The sequence below is a fragment of the Pan paniscus genome, chromosome 10 (genome assembly GCF_029289425.2).
Source record: "Pan paniscus chromosome 10, NHGRI_mPanPan1-v2.0_pri, whole genome shotgun sequence".
Classification (NCBI taxonomy): Eukaryota; Metazoa; Chordata; class Mammalia; order Primates; family Hominidae; genus Pan; species Pan paniscus.
The window spans coordinates 70,356,796-70,379,357 of NC_073259.2; the positions used below are offsets into that span (position 1 = coordinate 70,356,796).

Below are 22,562 nucleotides of genomic sequence, written 5' to 3' on the forward strand. Positions count from 1 at the left end.
ACTTCTCAGAAATTAAAGACATTAACCTCTGCCACTTATACACATGAAAATATATGTTGAAAAATAGCTTGCACCAAAACAAATGAATAAAAACCACAACACTCTCCTCCATGGGCGTGCACTTCTTGTCCCCGTAAGGCCATGTGAGAATCTGGAGTCTCTTACTGCTTTATATGCAAAGTCCCTAATGACCAAACAATAAGAAATGGCCAGAATAGCTAGGGTGCCATAAGACAGAGGACCAGAGGTGAGACACAGGATGGAGGCAGGGTCGGATCAGGAGGACATGCAGATCTTGCTAAGGGTTTTGGCCTGTATCCCAGGGGCAGGGAGAATCCATCACCACTGCCCTTTCCTAAGTCCAAGAACCACTTCATCTGTAGCTGATTGAATGTCTGGGAATGCCATAAGTTGAGAGAAAATGAAGTGAGAGTCTTGGATGGTTCTAGGTATAGAGTTGGCTAGTTGGCAGATGATGGTGCATTTCAAAAGACTGGAGATAGAGGAGGCTTGTGGTGAAATGGAAAGAGGAGCAGCTTAGTTCTAGACTGTTGGTAGTTAAGGAACTGATGGGACACTGGGTTGGAGGTGTACAACAGGCAGTTGATACTATGTCCTTGATTCTCAGAAGGGAGAGCTAGGCTTGGAGCATAGATGTACGGAGATATTGGTATATAGATGCTGTTTGAAATTGCAGATGTAGATGAGATTTCCTGGGAAAATCAATTGGAATGAGACGAGTAAAAGTTCAAGAGTTGAATCCTGAGAAATGGCAAACTTTAACAGAAAGAAGGAGGAATTGAAACCCACAGAAAATTGAAGGAATGTGATATAAAAGCAAGGGAGGAGAGAGATTCACAAAAGAGGGTGGGGCCAAAGGCCCTCAAGAACTCAATAAACGAGGTGCAGCTGTAAACCAGACCCATGGCTTTGGCCCCCAGCAGGTCACCAGCAGCCTTCCAAGAACAATCTATTGATGGAGGGGAAGTAAGAGACACAAACTGGACTGCAGTGAACAGAGAACGCTGTGGGATTTACTACCTGCAAAGCAGACACACGCCAGAATGCACAGTAGAGTCAGAATAGCAATGACTCAAAGCAGCTCAGCCATCTCTATCTTAAGCAGAATGAGGGCAAAATATCAGTTCTAAAACCTGGAGAAGAGGGGAGAATGAGAGAAACACTGGTGGCATTACAGCACAGATTGTCTTGCTGTCACTGAGCAAGTGTGTTATTTGTTCCCTAAATATATGCAATTGCTCTTCAGCAGAAGTGTGTGTACGTTTAAAATGTCCACCCTCCTAGATTTCCTGAGGCTCCTCATATTTGTATGTGTTTCCCCTTAGCACAGCAGCATTGCCTGAAAGCAGTACCAGGAAAGGACTGATAGGAAATATTCACAGGGTCCAGTTTGCAAAAGCAGCTCTTTATCTACCAGACTGGGAATTTAGCTTGTGTTGTGCCCACTCCGTGCGGTGCTTTGTAGTTCTCATCGGGGAAGGCCCGCTATGGGATCACGGCAACTGTGCTAATTAAATGTCAGTGGGGTTGGGAGCTGTGGCGAGGCCTTCACGCTCAGCTCACCAAGACCCAAGCAAGAAGGAGAGGCACATCAGCCTTCCTGAAGCTCGTTAGGTAGGAAGTACTCGGATTCAGACAGCTTCAGTGTTCAGATCCTAAATGGATGCTGCAAGCGGCTCACAAATGAGCTCCAAAAGGAATAAACAAACTCATGTCTTTGTAGTTTTAACAGAAAACAATTTTTATTTGGGCAAGTTTTCCTTGAAAATGTTCCCCTCCGTCACCCCTCATTTTATTAACTGTATCATTGATTCTAGAAGTGTCTCGTGTTTATCTTGTTTGTATCGTTGATGACGCCCCCATGTTTAACATTGACACAAAGTAAGGGAGAACAAAGTAATAAACACACATATGAAGAAAATATCAGTGCTTTGGGTGCAGGTGGTGACAGGCAGCCAGGCCCTTTCTGGCTTCCCCTGGAGGGCCCTGGTATTTTCCTTTCTTGATTGTTCCGATCTGAGTGTGCTATGTTGCAGGGAAACTGAGTCTTGATGTCGTCAGCAGCCTCTCCTTAAAATAACTCAGAGCCCCTTTTCTCCATGAGTGGCACAGTTCTCTAAGCGGCTACCAACTAGAAGTGGCATTCACCTGGGCCCCCGTACCGCCCTCACCTGGACAGCCTGGCAGAGCTGCTCACTCCTCTCCACTCATACTGCCAGTTTCTTCCTGCTGCCATCTTCATTTTGTGCCTGGACAGCTGCAGTAGCCTCCTGTCTCCATCTCTGGTTAAGTCCCTTTTCAATTCACTTTCCACAGGGAAGCTAAAATGATTAATTACACTGAAAGGTCAGCTGATCCTGTCCGTCTCCTCACCAAACATTTCCATAGCTTCTGATAAAGCAGTATGTACGTGCTCACCAACATGCTCAGGTGACCCTTACTGAGCATGCTCCTGGTTACTCTTATTTTTTTCTGTTATTTTAGTTCATATTTATCAAGCACAATACATACTTACTTTGTATCGGTGCTGTGTCTCATCTAAATATCACAGTAACTCTCTGAGGTAAATATTCATAAAGTACCCTTAGGAGCCTCACTTGCAGAAGGAGAAAGTGAAGCTTAGAGAAGCTAAGTGATTTGCCTGTGACTGTTCAGTTAACAAGGAGGATACAATGCAGTTGAACCCAGGTCTGTCCAGAGCCCGTGATGCTAACCACTGTACAATCCCACCCTCTAGCCACGTCTGCGACTGCCCGTCTTCATTGCACCATATGTTACAGAATCTGCCCACATCCTTCAATACCACCTGGTCCAAATCAGCACCATCTTTCACCTGGATTATTTGCAGTAGGCTTCTGACTCTTCGTGCTTCTGTTCATCCATGCGTTCTGTAGAGTGTTCTCTAACACAGTAGCAACAGTGAACCCTTAAAAATGTAACACAGATTATGTCACCTCTCTGCTCAACACCTTCTAATACTTCCAGTTTCACAGCAAAAGTCAACTCTCCTGTTGGCTTCACAAGTCTCCCAATATGACCTGGCCTTCTTCCCCATCTCCCCTCTCTCTGGCCACTTTCGTCTTTACTTATTCTGCTCAAGCCACACTGGCCTCCTGGCTGTGCCCTGGAGTCAAGAACCTACTTTGTGTCTATAAGTTTCTGTTTCATAATCCTGCTTTGTATCTAAAAGTTTCTGTTAAAATGGTCTCTAACCATTTGATTTAAAATGGCAACCTCCATCCCCCAGTGCTCATTGCTTCCGTCCTCCACTTTATTTTCTCCTTAGCACTTGCACATTTTGATAGATGATATATTTGTTTATGTCTCCTCCACCAACAGAAAGTCAGCTCTAGGAGGGCAGGAGCTTTGGTCTGTTTTGTTCACTATTATAACCCCAAAGCCTAGAGCATTATTTGGTATACATCAGAGGTTCATTAACAATTATAGAATTGTTACTAGAGGCTGGGATGGTGGCTCGCACCTGTAATCCCAGCACTTTGGGAGGCCGAGGCAGGCAGATCATGATGTCAGGAGTTTGAGACCAGCCTGACCAACAAGGTGAAACCCTGTCTCTACTAAAAAATACAAAAATTAGCCGGGCGTGATGGCAAGTGCCTGTAATCCCAGCTACTCGAGAGGCTGAGGCAAGAGAATCGCTTGAACCCGGGTGGTGGAGGTTGCAGTGAGCGGAGATCATGCCATTGCCCTCCAGCCTGGGTGACAGAGTGAGACTCTGTCTTAAAAAAAAAAAAATTGTTACTAGAAAGGGGTCCTGATCCAGACCCCATTAGAGGGTTCTTGGACCTCGTGCAAGAAAGAATTTGGGGCAAGTCCATAGAGTAAAGTGGAAGCAAGTTTATTAAGAAAGTAATGGAATAAAGAATGGCTACTCCATAAACAGAGCAGCACCGAGGGCAGCTGGTTGGCTGTTTTTATGGTTATTTCTTGATTATATGCTAAACAAAGGGTGGATTATTCGTGAGTTTTCTAGAAAAGGGCTGGGCAATTCCTGGAAGTGAAGGTTCCTCCCCTTTTTAGACCACATAGGGTAAGTTCCTGACATTGCCCTGGCATGTGTAAACTGTCATGGCGCTGCTAGGAGTGTCTTTAAGCATGCCAATGCAATATAATTAGTGTATAATGAGCAGTAAGGACAACCAGAGGTCACTTTCATTGCCATCTTGGTTTTGGTGGGTTTTGGCCAGCTTCTTTACTGCAGCCTGTTTTATCAGCAAGGTCTTTGTGACCTGTACCTTGTACCAACCTCCTATCTCATCCTGTGACTAAGAATGCCTAACCTCCTGGGAATGTAGCCCAGTAGATCTCAGTCTCATTTTATCCAGCCCCTATTTAAGATGGAGTTACTCTGGTTCAAATGCCTCTGAAAGAATGAACATACAAGGCATATATTAATTATTGTATTTAGCGCATGATGGCTTAGGTCATAGGAGAATTCTGTCTTAGTATTGAATGAGAGAAGTGGGTCTTTACGTTATGTTAATATTGCATATAAAGCACTTCATGTATCTGAAACTATTAATAACATTGTTTTACTTATAGATAATTCATGACCTCATTATATAATCCCCAAGACACTTACATTGCAGGCAGTAACTTTGTTCATATACCTATATGTTTATGTTCAATACCTTGATCTTTAAATGGCTTCTTTACCAGTAGGTTATATATTTCTTAAGAAAGGACAATAAGTTTTTCTAAATGAGTTTTTCTTTAAATTTTCTCTTTCTTCCCTTCCTCTCCTTACTTTTCATGCCCTCTCTTTGTCTTTTCATTTGCAACCTGGGTTATTTAACTTCTGAATGACTAGATAACATTTAAAAGGGTGTTGGATGTCACAGAATGAACAAGTAACAAAATATATCTGCTCAAAGTTCTTTGTCTCTTTTCAGTTTAATTCAACAGATCTGAATCCCTACTTAGACTTGAAATTCACTTTGCCACCTCATTTCCTTCTTTATTAGGTTTGCCTTTGAAACACAGTTCATTTGAGCAGTAATTCTCTCACTTTTAAGAACCACTCTATCTCACAAAAGCTGACCTTTTTTTTTTTTTTAGCAGCTGTTGATTAGACAGTTAAACAGAGAGACAGCAATGGCATATTTCTCAGTCTGATGTAACTCAGAAATAGAAAGCTGAAGAAACCTGAAGTTGAAATGCTTTCAAGCAATCGAGCTTAAAGTTCCTGAAAATTATCTCGTAGTGCTTCTTCTCAACTCTCCATATTCCACCCCCGATTTTACATCTGGCTAATTTGCGCACTTCAGATTGGATTCCTGAGCACACACTGGCAGTGTGAGAACTGTTGCGGAACTCATCATTATAATTTCAAGCCTCTAATTAACCCACTTTAAAGTGGCTTTGTCAAGACTATGAGAAACAGAAAAGCAATTGACTCATTCTTGGAATAGGTATATCATAGAGAAAAGTAGAATAGTAAGATTGTGCTCTTCACTCAGCCTCATTGGTTCAGGAACTTAAGGAGCATTAGGAGCACAGATCCTGCAGTAATTCTCTTTGGTATATTATTGCAGGTGTTGTTATTTCACAGTTAGGTAAATTAGACATAAAAAGGTCAAACGACTTGAACGTGCTACCATAAAAGGTCAGTGATAAAGCCAGAAGTCATTTCTCAGTGTCCATCATAAGCCACCCCCACCCCCGCAGCAATTACTTTGAGAACAAGAGCTCTCTAAGTTTTCCCAGTCAACCACAGGTACTATTTTAACATGGTCCAACATCTCAAAAAGATGACTTTCTTCACCTTTTGATGTTTGCCTTAAAAAAAAATCACCAGAAACAGTGAAAGAATCAGAATGCTTTTAAAGGAAAAGTGTTGCTATCATTCCCATTTTTCTTGTTGTGTATAAATGATTAGGAATTAAAACATTTCTGGCCGGGCACGGTGGCTTACGCCTGTAATCCCAGCACTTTGGGAGGCCGAGGCGGGCAGATCACAAGGTCAAGAGATCTCGAGACCATCCTGGCCAACATGGTGAAACCCCATCTCTACTAAAAATACAAAAAATTAGCTGGTCATGGTGGTGCGTGCCTGTAGTCCCAGCTACTCAGGAGGCTGAGGCAGGAGACTCGCTTGAACCCGGGAGGCAGAGGTTGCCATCAGCTGAGATTGCGCCACTGCACTCCACCTTGGTGACAGAGCAAGACTCTGTCTCAAAAAACAAACAAACAAGCAAACAAACAAAAAACACCACATTTCTCATATTTACATATAATATTGTAATTCATCATTTTCTAAAAACTCAATTTATTTCAGAAAATTAAACACATATGCCATTAAAATTGAACTAATAAATAAGCAAAAAATACTGTATGCCATCCATCCATCCATCCGTCCATCCATCCATCCATCCATTCACCCATCCATCTATCCATCCAAAAAATATTTATTAAGCAACTCTTCTGTGCCAGACACTGTTCTAGATGATGAATACAACAGTAAACAAAACAAAATCCCTGTCCTTCTGGAAACTACATTCTAGATGGAGGACATATTAAAATCAAGTGAAGAATATTTCATACTCACATATTATCTGAATTATCATGGAGAAAGATTCTTCTGTTCTGCTAGTTTTTCCCAAACCACACTTGAAATATGTGGGAGGGGACGTGGATAGGAAATATCCAGCAAATTCATTTCTGGATGCTGGAAGAAGCAACTCAAGTAATATTACCTGGTCATCTCTGGATCTGAGGAAAACATATTATTTCTTGTGTGGGAATTGTGAGACCCAGAAATTTCAAAGACTTGCGTTTAGTTACATCAAAAAGAAATAAGGTCAAAGAGATGTCTGTTTTCCATCAGTTCTATATAACGAAAGCAAAAACTCCTAGTGTACATCATTTCAGGGTTTCCCAGAAATCAGTTTCTATGTTTTTCTTATTAATGTCTATCTGTGTTTTAGATAACCCCACTACACATGTAGTATTAGTTTCTTTTCTTGCTTCCTCACCCTGAAATGTTTTAACTCTTTTGACTAGGACACTACAATAATGATTACTTTAGAATATTTTTGGTGAAATACTGATTTCAGATAAGATGATCTACATAGATAGTATTTAGTTTCATTTCATTTTAGTCGCTCAGAAAATATTGATGTATATTCTTACATGGATAGCAAAACCAATTAAGATTATACCTCAGTAAATTTCACATGAAAAATACAAAATAGCAAGCATTTTCCATTAAAGTAATGAATTCTTTATAAAATCTTAAATAAGTAGCTTCTGAAGTATTGAAGTAGGAGAAGGTATAACCTGTTTTAGTTGAAAATGGAACTAAAGAATCAATTTGTCTTAAATAATTGTAGGGAAAAAGCTTGTTTTAGAAGACAATTTTTTATCTCTTCATGAAAATAAACATATAAATTAATTCATAAACTAATATATTTGTTATATATTACATATAATTATACAAACCTCCTGGGATTAAAGTAGTTTTTACTCTTTTAGTACATGTCTTAGTCCATTTTCTGTTGCTGTAAGAGAGTACCTGAGACTGGGTAAATAATAAAGACAAGAGATTTATCTAGTGGCTGGGAAGTCCAAGATTAGGCATCTGCATTTGGTCACCTTCTGGTGAGGGCATCATGCTGCATCATCACATGGTGGAGAAAGGAAAAGGAAGCAGGCGTGTGCTACCATGGCAAAGCCCGAAGCAGCCTTCCTGCATAACAACCTGCTCTCAAGATACCAAATCCGGTTCCTTGAGAGTGAGAATGCACTCACTTCCTCTGAAAATTAACCCAGTCCCCTCAGGAGCAGCATTAATCCCTCTTAATGACCTAATCACTTCCCAAAGGCCCTACCTCCCAACACCACCACACTGGGGACAAAATTTCCAACACATGCATTATGGGTGACACACTCCATGCAAAGCAGTATAGAAATTCATGAGCCTAGAAATTAGAAGCTATGAGTGACAAATAACCAATTGTTTAAAATTAAGTGGAGCATATTTTATATTTCTGATCCTAATCTCAATTTTTTTGAAAATGTGTTCAGTAAATGTACTGTTATTAAGAGTATCTACATGTTAACATTTCTCTTGTGTGCTTTTAAAGGAAAAAAAATTCTTTAAAAACACTTCATTCTTTTATGTTTAATTTTGGTTGAAAAAAAAAACTGGTGGATTTTCAGTCAAGAATCCAAACTGCTTATGGTGATAACATCTACTATCTATTAGAACAGTGGTTTACAAATGTTAGCAGGATTGAAATCACTTGGAGGGCTTGTTAAAACAGATGGTGGGGTGCAGGGGGAGAGGGGTGTACTCCTTCATAGTTTCTGATTTGGAAGGCTTGAGGTGGGGCCAGAGAACTTGCATTTCTAACATGCTTCCAGGCAATGCTATATAGCTGTCCCAGAAACCCCATTTTGAGAAGCATTCTATTAGGATGAGTGTTAGCAATCTGTAGGAAAGTTAGCTTCATCAATCGTCACAACATTTTGCAATGTTTGATGATAAAATCGTAGTACAAAGATAGCATGCTTACTAAAAACTGCCCTAAATCATTTTAAAGTGCATTTTTTGTGGGCTGTTTTCTTCCTTTTTTTCTCTCCTGCTTTGCCCTGCTTCAAGGGTTGAGCTGTCATGAATCATTTGTTTATTATAATCAGTAAGGTCTTTTATCAATTTTACTATAGTTTAAGGCAGACCCTAATGAGTAGGAGTCTAGATCATTTGAAATTAGGAGAAGTTTGTTTCATTTTTTAATTCTGGCAAATTTCTTGTTATTTTGTACCTATCTTTGTCTTAGTTTGGCTACCATTATAAAGGGAATAATAAACTGATCTCTAAGAACCATAGTGGATTTTTAAAAAGATAATAGATAAATATAACTTACAATATTTTTAAAACTCCTTGGGTGAAAATTGTATAGTGCAGAGTGATGCTGGTGGCATTCTAGGGTCGCTCCTTCAGTACTGCTGGGGAGGGAAGGGATCAGTTCCTTACTTTCCGTGTGTGTGTGTGTGTGTGTGTGTGTGTGTGTGTGTGTGTGTGTGTGTGTGTGTGTGTGTTGAGAGAAAGCTGTCTTGAGATCTCATGATTTCCCTTAGGTCTGTGGTCCCTTGGTCTGGTTGTCCATGAATCCTCCAGAGCTGTCTTGCAGGGTACTCAAGAGTCTGTGTTGTCTCTTCCCCAGGTTTGTCTGTATTCTTTGGAATGATCACCCCTGTTCTCCTTTCTGTCCACTGCCACATTTTCCTCTTGGCTGTGCTTTCTTTAAGGCTTTCTCTTTAGATTCTCAAAAACCTATTTTGAAAGTTCAGAAACATGAACATTGCTTCTTTCTTTTTCCATTCCAGTTATATACCAAAATCTGCTCAAGATAATATGGACAACTCTGTTTGACTAGGGAACAAGGGTGTCTTGGAAAGAAAGAAGGACAAGAATTAACTTTCCAAGAAAGACAGATTTGTTAGCTTTTCTAACTAATCCATTCCACTGTACTATTTGGTGGGGTATAAGGGCTTTCATCTGCTTCCCATGGCCCATCTCATACTCTTTCCCATTTTCCCTCCTGACTTTCCCCTCCCCCTCCACTCTAAGGTTCTCAACCCCTCTGGACACTACTGTCTCCTCTTTGAGAAAAGAGTGCGTACAGCCCTTCACGTGTCTTCTGGATTGTTTAGCTTCAGACTTATGCTGGATATTCCTGGTGGTTCTGGCTGCCTCAGTTCTGCTGACTAAAGTGGGGAAAATATGCTTCTGCCTACTAGGAATTCCTGAAGCTGATCTTCTTCTAAAGTGGTCTAAGTACCAAATATTCACCTGCCGTAGTGAGTATTTTCTGGCTGAGACCATACAGTTGAGTCTCATGTGGGAAAGCCTTTTGTTCTTTCTCACAGGACTCTGACCCTACTAACAGGGTAGTAATTCTGGCATCAGTATTCGGGAAGACCAGTTATTTCTTCTTTGGTCTGTGTTCTTTATGAAGGACCTCACAGTACTGCAAGGAACCCTGGACAGATGGCACCATGCCCAAATGGATCCTGTCTTATCCCCAAATTCCTTTTTTAAGAGGAGGGAAGAAAGAGATGAATAGAATCTCAGTTTATCTTGCCACAGTCAAGAGAAAAGTTCCTTGGTGGATTTGTATTAACTTCCTAGGGCTGCCATAACAAATGTCCACAACTTGGAAGTTCACAATGACAGACATTTCTTGTTTCACGGTTCTGGAAGCCGAAAGTCCTAAGCCAAGGTGTTAGCAGGGCCATGCTCTCTCTGAAGGCCCTTGAGGAGGATCCTTCCTTGCCTCTTTTCAGTGTCTGGTGTTTGTCAGCAGTTCTTGGCATATGTTGGCTTATATCACCCAGTCTCTCGTGTATCATTACATGGCATTCTCCTTGTCTGTCTGATTGTGCCCATATTTCCCTGTTCTTGTAAGGACTCTAGTCATAGGATTAAGGCCCGCCCTAATCCAGTGTGACCTCATTTAACTTCATCACATCTGCAAATTCCTGTTTCTGAATAAGATCACATTCATAGGTACCAGGAGATAAGATCTGAACATGTATATCTTTTTGGCTTGATTTGTACACAGTTCAGCCCACCACAGTATTCTGTATTTGAACTCCTCACACTGGCATTTAGTGTGGCTCCCAATTACCTTCTAGTCCTCTTCTCATTGCGCATCCTCCATGGCTTGGCTCATGGGATCCCTCTCTCTATGCAGAATCACTTCCTCATGCCATCCTTTCTTCCTCCTTTCTACCTGGACATTTCATCCATTCTTTGAAACCTTATCAGATGCACTTCTTATATGGTTCCTTTCCTAGTGCCACCAAATCTAATGTGATTCCTTGTAATTCTGCCCTCATTTTTCCTTGTATTAATTACATGTCTATCATTGTTTTAATTCCTCCAACTAGAAAGTAGGTTGCTTGAAAGAAGAAAATAAGTCTTCTCATCTCTATCATCCCACAGTAGCTAAAACCGTGCTTTGCACTTTACAGGGTCACAGAATCAGAGAAAAAAATAGATGTTTTGAAAATAGGAGGCTTCCATATTTTGCACATTAGAATAGGTAAAGCCTTAGTTTTTGCCCCCTTCTGCTGATTTCTCTCTGCTTCAAATAGGAGTAGTGTTTGACATGAAGGCATTGTATTGTAATACAGTTGCCTAAATATACAAGGCAGTTATTCTGACTTCAGGCTCCAGCTCACTTTGTGATCTTGGGAAAGCCAATTGCTATGTCACAGTTTTACCAATTAATAAAATTGGAACTCAAATTAAAAAAATACAGATGAAAAGTACTAGGGAATAATTATTATTGAATGTCATTGAAGTGTAGTTTCTTGATTTTTTTTCTCCATCCTTACTTGGACTCAAACTGAAATGAAGATTAAAATCCTAGTGATAAGAAGATAAATGTGAAATGGATAATAAAGGATGCCACTAAAAATGAAAAGCCCAGCTCTGTCATCTTTATTCCCTAATCTTGGATTCAAAAAATGCATGGTGTTTTTCAAAGACCCTGCTGCAGGTTATATATGTTTATGTATAAGGTTTGCACTTATGTGTCTGTCTATATTTTATGAATATATACATATACATGTTCTTATTCCTATTTAGTGATGCATCTGTATTTAAATTACAAGTGTGTCATGATTGATAATGATATGCATGATTTTCCTTTTGTCTTCAACATATAATGAAAGAATCTCTTGGTAGTCTTTCCTGTGGGGATGTCTTTATTCTTTCTTAAGGCTGACTATCCACCAATGCTTTGGATCCCCTCCTCACTAACCTGTATGCTTGCACTATATCTACCCATGTATTCATTGCATTGTTATGAGACTTTAATATTATGAAGTGTAATAAATTATCTCAGGCCTAGTTTTTCTATTTGCAATAATGACCTAATAAGTGTTCCTTGTTGCTAAAATTCTTTTGAAGCTGCATACTAACTGGGTAGGCATCATTTGCACACCATATATAAAACAATTGCTACTATTTTGGCTCATAAAGATTGTTGTGGAATACAAGTATTTCTAAGACCCAGAGATTTCCCCCCATGGCATTTCCCCCTTTTAACATTCAATGCAGTTGCCCAAATTCAGACTCTCATTATCATTAATATTGATTGTTGGTTAGTTTTCTGGAACACGTTTGTATAGTGACATCAGCTAATTTCAAGTCCTGTTGGGAGCATCTTTGTCAATAGTAAAGTTGGATATCGTAAGACGGCTGTCCTTGAATATCTTCATTAGCAGTTTTTCAGTTTTTAATTAGTATCTAAATTAGATTTCTTATTGTTACAACTCACCACAGATGTGCCATACTTGTGCAGAAACTTACCAGGTATTTTTACCTTTGGTTTCCAAAGCACATAATAGTAAATGGTGTGATTGCTGCTTTGGATGCTGGGTTTTTTTGTTTTTTTGTTTTTTTTTTAAAAGTCATGTAAAAGGGTACATGGCATATAAAACTGTGGAGTAGATAAATGTGGCTAGAGTCCATCACTAAGACAACCGAATATCTTTGGTTGGCAGTGCATTCATTCTATAGAATATTTTAAATCAGATTGCATTTACAGGGGACTAAATCCTTTAAAAACTATTAAGTATATGTTAATTGGTCTCTAAGACATTGTATTGTGCTTTTAGTAAACTGTTAATTTGGACCAGGAAAGCACTGTATTGGTATCAGTCATTTTTATGCATTTCACAATCATTGATATATTCCTTAATTCTTTTGCATTTTGTCTATATAATAGGAATGCTATCCTTGCTTTATCATCCAGGGTTCCTTTCAACATTGACTGGGTACCCAATAAAAGTGGAACTCACATTAAAAAAACACAGATGAAAAATACTAAGAAATAATTATTATTGAATGTCATCAAAGTGTAGTTTCTTGATGTTTTTTTTACTCTGTCCTTACTTGGACCCATACTGAAGTTAACATTAAAATCTCAGTGGTAAAAAGATAAATGTGAAATGGATAATAAAGGATGCCACTAAAAATGGTTATTTCCTTCCTCCTAATAGCTTACAATCTATCAGAATACATATGAGTACATAAATAACTATCAAACAAGAAAAAATATTAAAATATTTTCTTTCTACAAATACTGGAATTTGTACCATCATCTGATTTCTAATCAGATTTATTTGCCCTTCTTCTTTACAGAGGATGAAACAGAGAGATAATTCATTGAGGCTTAAGAGTTGTTGTCCACTTAAACGCATAAATATATGTTATTAACTAGCCCATTTCTTCATTGATTTCAACAAATATTTATTGAGTCTATTTTATGTATCAAGTTCTGTTTTTGGTGCTGAGAACAAAGAGATGAGTAAGACCAGGCCCTTTATTTGAGGATGTCACAGACCACTGGAGAGAAATAATAGTTACTCAGATACAATATGAGAAATTTCATAATATAGATATGTGCAGGGCACTATCAGAACACAGAACAGGGAGGAGAAAATAAGCCTCATTAGTCAAGACCCTCTATTACAAAGAATATGAAAGATTTCCAGGTAGAAAAAAACAGCGAAGTTATCTCTGTTTTGTTTTTATTGTTCTTTTTCAATTATATATTTCAAATTTTCAAAGATATGTATAGATGGCTTATCTAATCATGAATGAAAATATTGTTCTAATACTTTGAACATGTGAAGGGAGGCCTAGGTGGGTGTTTTTTTTTTTTTTTTGAGTCCCTTTTAGAATGCCTCTTCTCTGCAATAAAACTAGACAAATGCAGAATCATGTCATTAAGTCAATGGGAGGGAGAAAGGCCTGCAAATGTTTCTGTGTTTCTGTTAAGCTGTATATATTAACTGAAAATGATTTGTATAGCTTTGTTCACTATTAATTATGTCACATTAAATAACATTATTGGTTTCTTAAACTAACTGTAGCAATTTTTGACCCTATAAAGTGATCATAAAGAAGTAAAAGCTTTTTAATAAATAAACTTAGGAGAAATTATTCAAATTACTGTCTCACCTTGGGAGACTATCAGTTATGTAAGATTTAAAGAGTTCCAGTATTTAAGTATCTCTTTTTTGTGTGTTGTTGACCTTACCCAGCAAAACTACATATCTCATTATTTACAACTGTCTTTCTACTCCATGCGTATACCCATACAACTGAATACTGCTGGAGAAAAACACACAAATATGGTTCCTGGCCTCCCTTTGACCATAACATAAGGGAGACCCTTAAGGCTTCCTGGCAGTACTACTATATTTTCCAAGTCCATGTACTTTCCCTAGCTATTTTATAGCTGCTTTTCATCAGTTATCCAACACCTCCTCTCTCGTCCTCATTATCAGCTTCCTACTTCACTGAGAAAAAAAGTAACCAGAAAAGAACTTGTCAGTGTTCCCATCATCACAACCACCCAACCTCCTGAATCTGTGCCCATATTCCCTACTGTCTCTAAGGGTGAATTTTTTCCTATCTAAGGCAAACCCCTCTACAAATGTTCTAGATCATTCCACTCTCACCTAGTCAAGATGTTGCTCTAGTGAATAGTCCCTTTCAAAACCGAACAAACACTATGTTCTATTTTCCGTATTTAAAAAATCCACCTTTATCCCTGCCCCTTTGTCTAGCTGCCATCTATTTCTTGGCTCTCCCTTACACCTGCAGTCCTCAAGAGCTGCCTCTACTCACACTCCTTGTTTATACTTCCTCGCCTCCCATTCTTTTTTAAACTCACTACAATTAAGGTTTGGTATCCACCACTTCCTAAAACGGCTGCTGTGAAGCTTTTTGGTAATTTCTGAGTTGCTAAACCAATTGACATTTCCCTGTCCTCATTTGATTGGACTTACCTGCCACATTTGACGCAGATAATCACTCCCTCCTTCTTGAAATTATTTCTTCACTTGGCTGCAAGACACCTGGCTGCGTGGGGTTTTGTTCCTACCTTTCTTAACCAACTTTCTCAGTCTAATTTGCTGATGTCTTTTCTCTTCCTAACCTATATTGGAGTTCCATGGAGCTCTTTTCTCTGTTTAAGCTCACTTTTAGGTGATCTCACTAAGGCTCATGATTTTAAATATCAGTCATATACTGATGACCCCTCCATGCACAGCTCCAGCGCTGACCTCTGCCCAGAATTCCTGACAGACAAATCCAACAGCCCGCTCCTCGTCTAAAGCTTCATATGTCCAAAACCAAAGTCCTGATTTTATCCTGCTAAATGTACTCCTCCTACATTTTTTCTTAGTAAATGACATTTCTAAACTATTAGTCGCTCAGGTCAATAACTTTGGAATCATCCTTAATTCTCTTTCTTTCATGCCCCAGATCCAATCAGCAAACAAATCATGCCAGTTTTGCCTTCAAGAACTGGCCACTTCTTAAAACATGCTAAGGTACCTAAATTATTACAATAATTTTATGCTTTCAAACTCATTGAGATTTTTAGAAACCTCTGTAAGTCACAACAAGTTTCATGACTGTGGTTTGTAATAAAAATGTGTATAATTCAAATTTAGTTAAAAAAAATGTAAATAGAAAATAGGAAATAGTTTTCTTGAGTGATTGATTAATGACCCAGAAAACCAATTCTGAAATAACAGTTTTCAAAATGATTTGCTCTAGAGCAACGTCAATGTAATGAACATTTAACTTACCAAATTATCACTTATAAGGATAATGTTCATTTGGTTTTCTAGTTTCTGAATTATTATTTAAAATTCATCTCCATGATTATAATAATAATTGGTATTAAGATCTCATGAATAATAGGAAAACTTATTGCTCCGTAATGTTGATAAAATACTGGCTCTACCATTTTCTAGCTATGTTATCACAAACAAGTTCCTTACACTCTCTGTGCTTCAGTTTCCTCATCTGTCAATGGCAATAATAAGAGTGCCTACCACTGGATTTCTTAGTAGATTCAAATAAGATCATGTACTTGAAGTGCTTAGAATTAGTGCCTGGCATGGAGTTGGAGGCAGGCACTGTGCTGGGAGTGAAAGAGTTCTGTGGTAGAGTCTCTGTTAGTAGAAGCCTTCAGGGAATTTAAGCATTAATAAGATATTTGATAAGTGAAAGACATTGCAAGGTTTCGGGGATTGCTTGAGACAACCATAAAAGAGACATCTGAAGGCAACATGTATTACTAATCTACCAAGTGAGAGAACTAGCCAACACATGCTGTAGACATTCAAATGGGAGAGAAAGATCACTTCCACCACAAGCAGTTTAAAATAATTTATAGTGAAATTTTTGCTTTTTTAAATGCCTGATTTCAATGACAATAAAATCAAGATCTATACCCAGAAAGCACTAATTTTGGCTTACAAACATGAAGCAACATAGGACTTTACACCAACTACTAATGTAGAGCTTAGATTACATGCTATAAGAGAAACTCTTCTGAAATACAGATACCTATTTATGTGTGTATAGGAAAAACACACATTTATATTGTTCCCACTACTCACTGATTTATTGCACTGTTGATCACTTTGTTTTTATGTACATGTAGTTTAAATTTACTATAGACAGCGTCAATTATGTATCACTGGGAACATTTCTTCTTCCTGGTACAATCGTACATTTATTGAAGACATAAATTTAATCAACAAATATTAATGGCTGATCATTGTGATTTCATTATCTCTGCCTTTCAAATACAGACATGCTTTCCTGAAGTGTAACTAATTGTCCTTAACCCTAGGACTCTGAAGCTATGTGTACAAGTAGACAAAGATATTGCAAAGTTTGACCCTAGGAAAGGGGAAAAAAAGACCTAAAACCTTTATTTTTTTCCCTACTCTAGTTGGCCCGCCACAATAAACTATTGCAGCAGATGCTCAAACCAGGATCAGATCCAGATGAAGGAGATGAAGCCTTAAAATATTATGCCAAGCACACTGCACAGATTGAGGTAACCATCTATTATTTATTGAAAGAGACCAACTGTGAAAAGTTATGCTTACCTTCTATTTTAGACCATTTTCATATTTTTTTCTAGAGCAATGATGCAGAAGTGCGTGGTTTAAACTGAAAAATGTATAGTAAAAGGATGAGTGAGGAGTGATTTATAGGAAACTGAGGTGTACATCTTTCAAAGTTGTCTTTTTTTACTAAAACTATATGTAAAATTTCTTTTGTAGTTAATAGATGTTTTTTAACTGTAGAAGCAATCAATCATTGCAGAGCAATAGCGTTTGAGAGATGGGATTATTATAATAGAAGCCATCATTCAGGAAAAGGTTTCTTTTTTAAAATTGTGGAAAGCTTATTAAAATAGAGATCTCCAACAATTCACAAGTGGAGTAAACATGAAAGAAACTAATACAGTTTTCATATTGATAGCATAGCCTTGGAAAGGTTTAACAGTTTCCATTTTCAGTATGCAGCACTTGACCTCCCCCTACCCTCATAAATGAGACATTATTTAATGGTTGGTGGCAGTTCAGGAGGTGTGGGTCAAAATGGACTTACCATTATGTGTTCTGAGACCCTTCTGGCTGTCATTTACTATCTATGGTATCATTTCGACACTGGCTGGCAGAGCTAATCAGGCAGAAGTGAGCAGAGTAGTTGATGCTTGTCACTCCTATAATTTACATTTATACATTCATTCATTTTGGCAGATATTTTTTACTTTTCAGCAGAGTGCATGATGGGCATCACTGTATTCACTCTCAATATATATAGCCCCTACACTGTATTGTTTACTATTGTCAAAGCTTTGTGTCACAGAAACGGATACCTTGCTCACATTTGTAAACATTAATAGTACCATAGCTTTGGTGTTGGACTTGACTTAGTGGAACCCATGAGCTGGACTAGCAGCAAAAACATTTCTATACAAATAGAAATAGGTCATCAAACCATGAAGGTCTTGAGGAAGATCCCAGAAGTCAAAATACAAAGCTAGGAGATCAGAAGAGACCAGGGAATAGCAAATAGAGTGAGCAGGCCATGGGAGAAGTTTGGTTAATGCGGGTGAGAGATGGGAGCTGTTGTTTGATGTTGTTTTATTGATTCCAGCAGTGAGGAGAGATTTAGCTATAAATATACACATTCAGTACATGTTTACTAAGCACTTACTCTCTACCAATTCACACATATAGAAGATAATTCTGTGTTATAAGTATATAAACAAAGGGCCAAGGAAATGTAGAGAAAATAATAATTAGTGGTGCCTGAGCGATTTCAGGATAGATTTCACTGAGAAGGTTGCCTTTAAGAATGTATTAAAGATTGAGTACGAGTTTCTCCTTCAGGATGGGGATTTCAGAAAGGAGAAAGTAAGTGAAGGGAAGGTATTAAAAAACATGGGAAGGAGATGCCTATTTTCAAAAGATCAATCTGGTTGCTGTTTGGAGACAGGACTGGAAAAGAGAGTGGGATAGGAAACACCTAGAACAGATAGGAAGATATTATAATGGCAAAAGTGAGAGATGATGATATTGAAGATGGCTGGACTGGAAAATACATAGATACATAGATGCAGATACATACATACATATAGATCTCTATACAGTTATGTATGTATTATAAATACACACATATACATATACATACTGACAGGGCTTGAAGTTGAAGTTGAATTGCACATGTTAGGAAAATGGTGTGGAAAAGGATGTCCTCTGGGCTACTGGTTTGAATAAATGAGCAGAAGTTGGTGCCATGTATGAGAATGCTAGGAGAGAGTGAAGTTTGGCAGCTAAAAGGTAGAAGAAGATTATTTGTTCATTATTGGATATATTGAATTCAAGGTGACTTTGAGTCATCCATGGAGTTGGATATACAAGTCCAGGTTTCAAAGGAGTGGTCCAGGCTGATGAACTCATTGATCAGTTCTCACACTCATCTGAAGCCAGCTCACATGGCCTACTCAGAGAGTCCTCCCTCCCTTCTCCAGGCTTTCATTAATTTCATCTCACTGTGTATGCTTCCACAGCAGTTTGGTTATTCTGTTAGTTTAATATTTATCACATTGGAATATTGTTAGCTTCATATATGTCACTTCTCCTTTACTTGAGGCAGGGACTGGTCTTGGTCATCTTTGTATTTCCAAAACTGAACCCTGTGCCTTGAACATAACCACAACAATTCATCTTATTGAGAATAATAGTTTGTCTGCAAGTTATAGACTTAAAGACCCTGGGAAATAGGAAGAACCTTGTGTCTAATCACCCATCTAAGAAGGAATTGCCCTCTAATGATCTGCTTCTGCTTTAAATTCTTCCTGCGATAGAGTTCTCACTACATCAGGAAGAAACTGATCCGATTTTGAATGACTAATAATTAGAAACTTTTTTTAAAATGAAGAGTTAACATTAGCCCATTTTAATGTTTACATTCAGAACATTTTTTTCCCCCTCAACATGATAGCTTGACTCTAACATCTGAAGAGCCATCATGATTACTAAACTACAAGCTCTTACCTATTGGGGTTCATGTTGTTTTTTTCTCCAACATGCTTCACCTAAAGACTGAATAAGCATTTGTTGAATAAACGTATTGAAAAATTATCCATCTCTGGCTTTTTGCAGTTAACACACCCCCATTTCCTTCAGTAATCCCTCCAGTTTGTCCATGCTGTTTGTAAAATGTGACAACCATAATCAAACATAACATTTCATAAAAGGACTGAAGAGCTTGGCTTATAATAATCTAGACATGATTTCTTTGATACACCCTGAGATTTTTTTTAAATATTTGACACTATTGAATCAAGTAAACCTTTTTTCCCTATATGGTTGCCTGTCATATCAAATATGTCCAATTATTTTGTACAATTGATTTTTGTAACCTATATGCAAGAATTTTTATTTACCCTACTAAATTTCATGTAGTTTGCTTTATGACAGTATTCTAGTATGTAATTGAATATATCACATATCATTTAGGATACCTTCAGTTACAAGTTTAATAGAATACCACAGTGACAATTGTTTAAACAGTAAAATTTTATCTTATGGGAAGTCTGGAGTACCAGTAGTTCTGTAATTGATTCAGTGACTCAGTGATGTCTTAATATATGCAGACTCTTCACATCTTTATACTAGATTCCTTATCATGCTGACACTATCTCACCTCATGGTTGCAAAATGGCTGCTAGCATTCTAAGCATCATGCCCTTAGACCCTTTTGTTCTAAGCAAGAAAGGGTACAGGCAAACCAAAACAACCACAACAACAAAAAACTTTTGTTTTCGTGTATTTGGTTGTTGTTGTTGTTGTTGTTTTGTGTGTCTCTTATGGCTCTCTGCCTTTACCAAGAAGCAAAATCTCTCCTGGAAGCCCTTTCAGGATATTTCTCTTTATGCCTCACTTTCCAGAGGTACAGCCCATGACCACCACCACACCAGTCAGTGGCAAAGGGAAGCAGAATTACTCTTTTGGGTTAAGCCAATCCTTATTCATTCCTGAGAACTGGGCACTGTACATAAATATGAACCTTGAAATTTAGGCTACATAAGCCCTTGTTACATAGTAAAGCTGTATGAAAATATTCAGCCTTTTTTTAGTCTAAAGTTAAATAGTCACAAATAACAAACAAGGGAGGCTAAAAATGATGAGTATTTAAATATGAGTATATGTTTACATGGATGTTGTAGCTACAAAAATATGTTTTACCATGAATAAGAGAACATTTTAATGATATAAAGCGCTTTTCTCCGTAGAGTTCAGACACATAATGCTGAATATGTCATTTGTTACCTGACAGCCCCTTTTAGGATGAAGAGGCTAAGAACAAGATACAAATAACACAAGCGCTATGTTTAAGGCTACCCAGCCAATCACTTTCTAATTAAGACTGTCTTAGTTTTAGGATGTACTTCACAAAAATAAAAATGGGTGGCAGAAGTGTAATGCTAACCCAGAAAGAATAAAAGGTTTTAGTTTTTGTTATTTTAAGCAAAGTATAGTGTTCATGATATATTAGTCAATTAATTTCTCTTTTTTAAAGGGAAAAATGCAAAGTAGTATAGTAAAAAGCGTTCTCTCAGATACTTCAAGTTGGCACATTTTTTCACAACTGAATTCATAAAACATTCTCAGTAAACTCATGTTAAAAACAAAAGCAAGTCTAAGACTGAGGTGTCCAAAAGGCTAAAAACAATGCAAATTAATGTTTTCAGATTGTCCGGCATGATAGGACCATGGAACAAATAGTTTTTCCTGTCCCCAATATATGTGAATACCTCACTCGAGAATCCAAGTGCCGTGTGTTCAATACAACTGAAAGGGATGAACAAGGAAGTAAAGTGAATGACTTTTTCCAGCAAACAGAAGATCTCTACAATGAAATGAAGTGGCAGAAGAAAATCAGGAGTAAGTACAGTAAACTGAAACGGTTAGTTTTGTGCATAGTGGTAGATAATTTGGTACTTTGGGACACGTGATGCAGCTCATTTAAATTGTTTTTTAATTTCTTGCCAGTCTGATATTACTGAAATCACTTGCAGTCTTAAGAGTGTCCGCTTAGTCTACCACTGGAGCCGAGACACCCGCAGCTTAAGGAAAACAGAAAGCCCTAACTAATTACATCGACTCTTCATGATGATCCTATTTTTTAATAAATGTTATGAAATGCAGGGTTGCAGCTGTACATTTCAAATGTTGAACAGCCACAGGTTTGAAGTCTGTGAATGGGCCCTGACTGGCCTATCAGTGAATAGGATTGAGAGACATCAGCTCCTGCGCACTCTTCCTCTATTGTCCTGTGATTGAGGGGATTGTTTCATGTTTTGCTGAGAGTAATTCTTTCTTTGAACATATCTTTACCTCCCCAAATCAAACAAGTTATACATATGATAACACTTGTATTTAAATTGAGCAATGTTATAATATTCCAGTTAAAAATCAGCTTAGTACAGTTCCCATGACCTATCTCTTAGGTCCCACGTCTATTAGGAAACACTGACTTTTAAAATTTAAAATTTTAGAATTTTAAAATAAACTTTATTTTCCAAAATAAGGGATCTCATGAGTTTTTCACAAAAGTCAATGGGGGAAACTCTTGAGTAGGTCTTTTTCAGTCTCTTGGAGTTTTCTAGACAAACAGGGTATGTTCTCAATACTTCTATTCAACAGTATTTCATTATGGTAGTTTTCAGGAACTTTAGTGGGTATGATTTATGAATTCGAGTGGTGCTTGAGAAATATCATCTTTAGATATTTCTAAAGGGGTGTGGTATGCATTTTCAGGCTTTTAAAACAGAATGCTTTTAAAAAAATCAAAATTATTCTCCCTTAGCATTTTACCATGTAGAGCCTTATGGAATTCAGTGAAAATTTTGGGTGTCTAAAATACATATGAAGACACAATTTTATTTGGAGCATTTAAAAAACATATATTTTCTGGCCAGGCGTGGTGGCTCATGCCTGTAATCCCTGCACTTTGGGAGGCCGAGGCAGGCAGATCATGAGGTCAGGAGATCGAGACCATCCTGGCTAACGCGGTGAAACCCTGTCTCTACCAAAAATACAAAAAATTAGCCGGGCGTGGTGGCACGTGCCTGTAGTCTCAGCTACTCGGTAGGCTGAGGCAGGAGAATTGC

The 22,562-nt window shown here is 38.0% G+C and overlaps 1 protein-coding gene across 2 annotated transcripts in view; it reads left to right on the forward strand.

Moving 5' to 3' along the window:
• ITPR2 (inositol 1,4,5-trisphosphate receptor type 2) overlaps window positions 1–22,562 on the forward strand; it is a 506,436-nt gene that overhangs the window by 375,605 nt on the left and 108,269 nt on the right. For both annotated transcript variants that reach the window (XR_004665727.3, XM_003828909.5), the window contains exons 46-47: window positions 16,818–16,925; window positions 21,141–21,333. Coding sequence is in view for 1 of the 2 variants with exons in the window: in XM_003828909.5 (XP_003828957.3) it covers window positions 16,818–16,925; window positions 21,141–21,333 (301 nt within the window). In the remaining variant the exon portion in view is untranslated. The remainder of the gene's footprint in view (window positions 1–16,817; window positions 16,926–21,140; window positions 21,334–22,562) is intronic.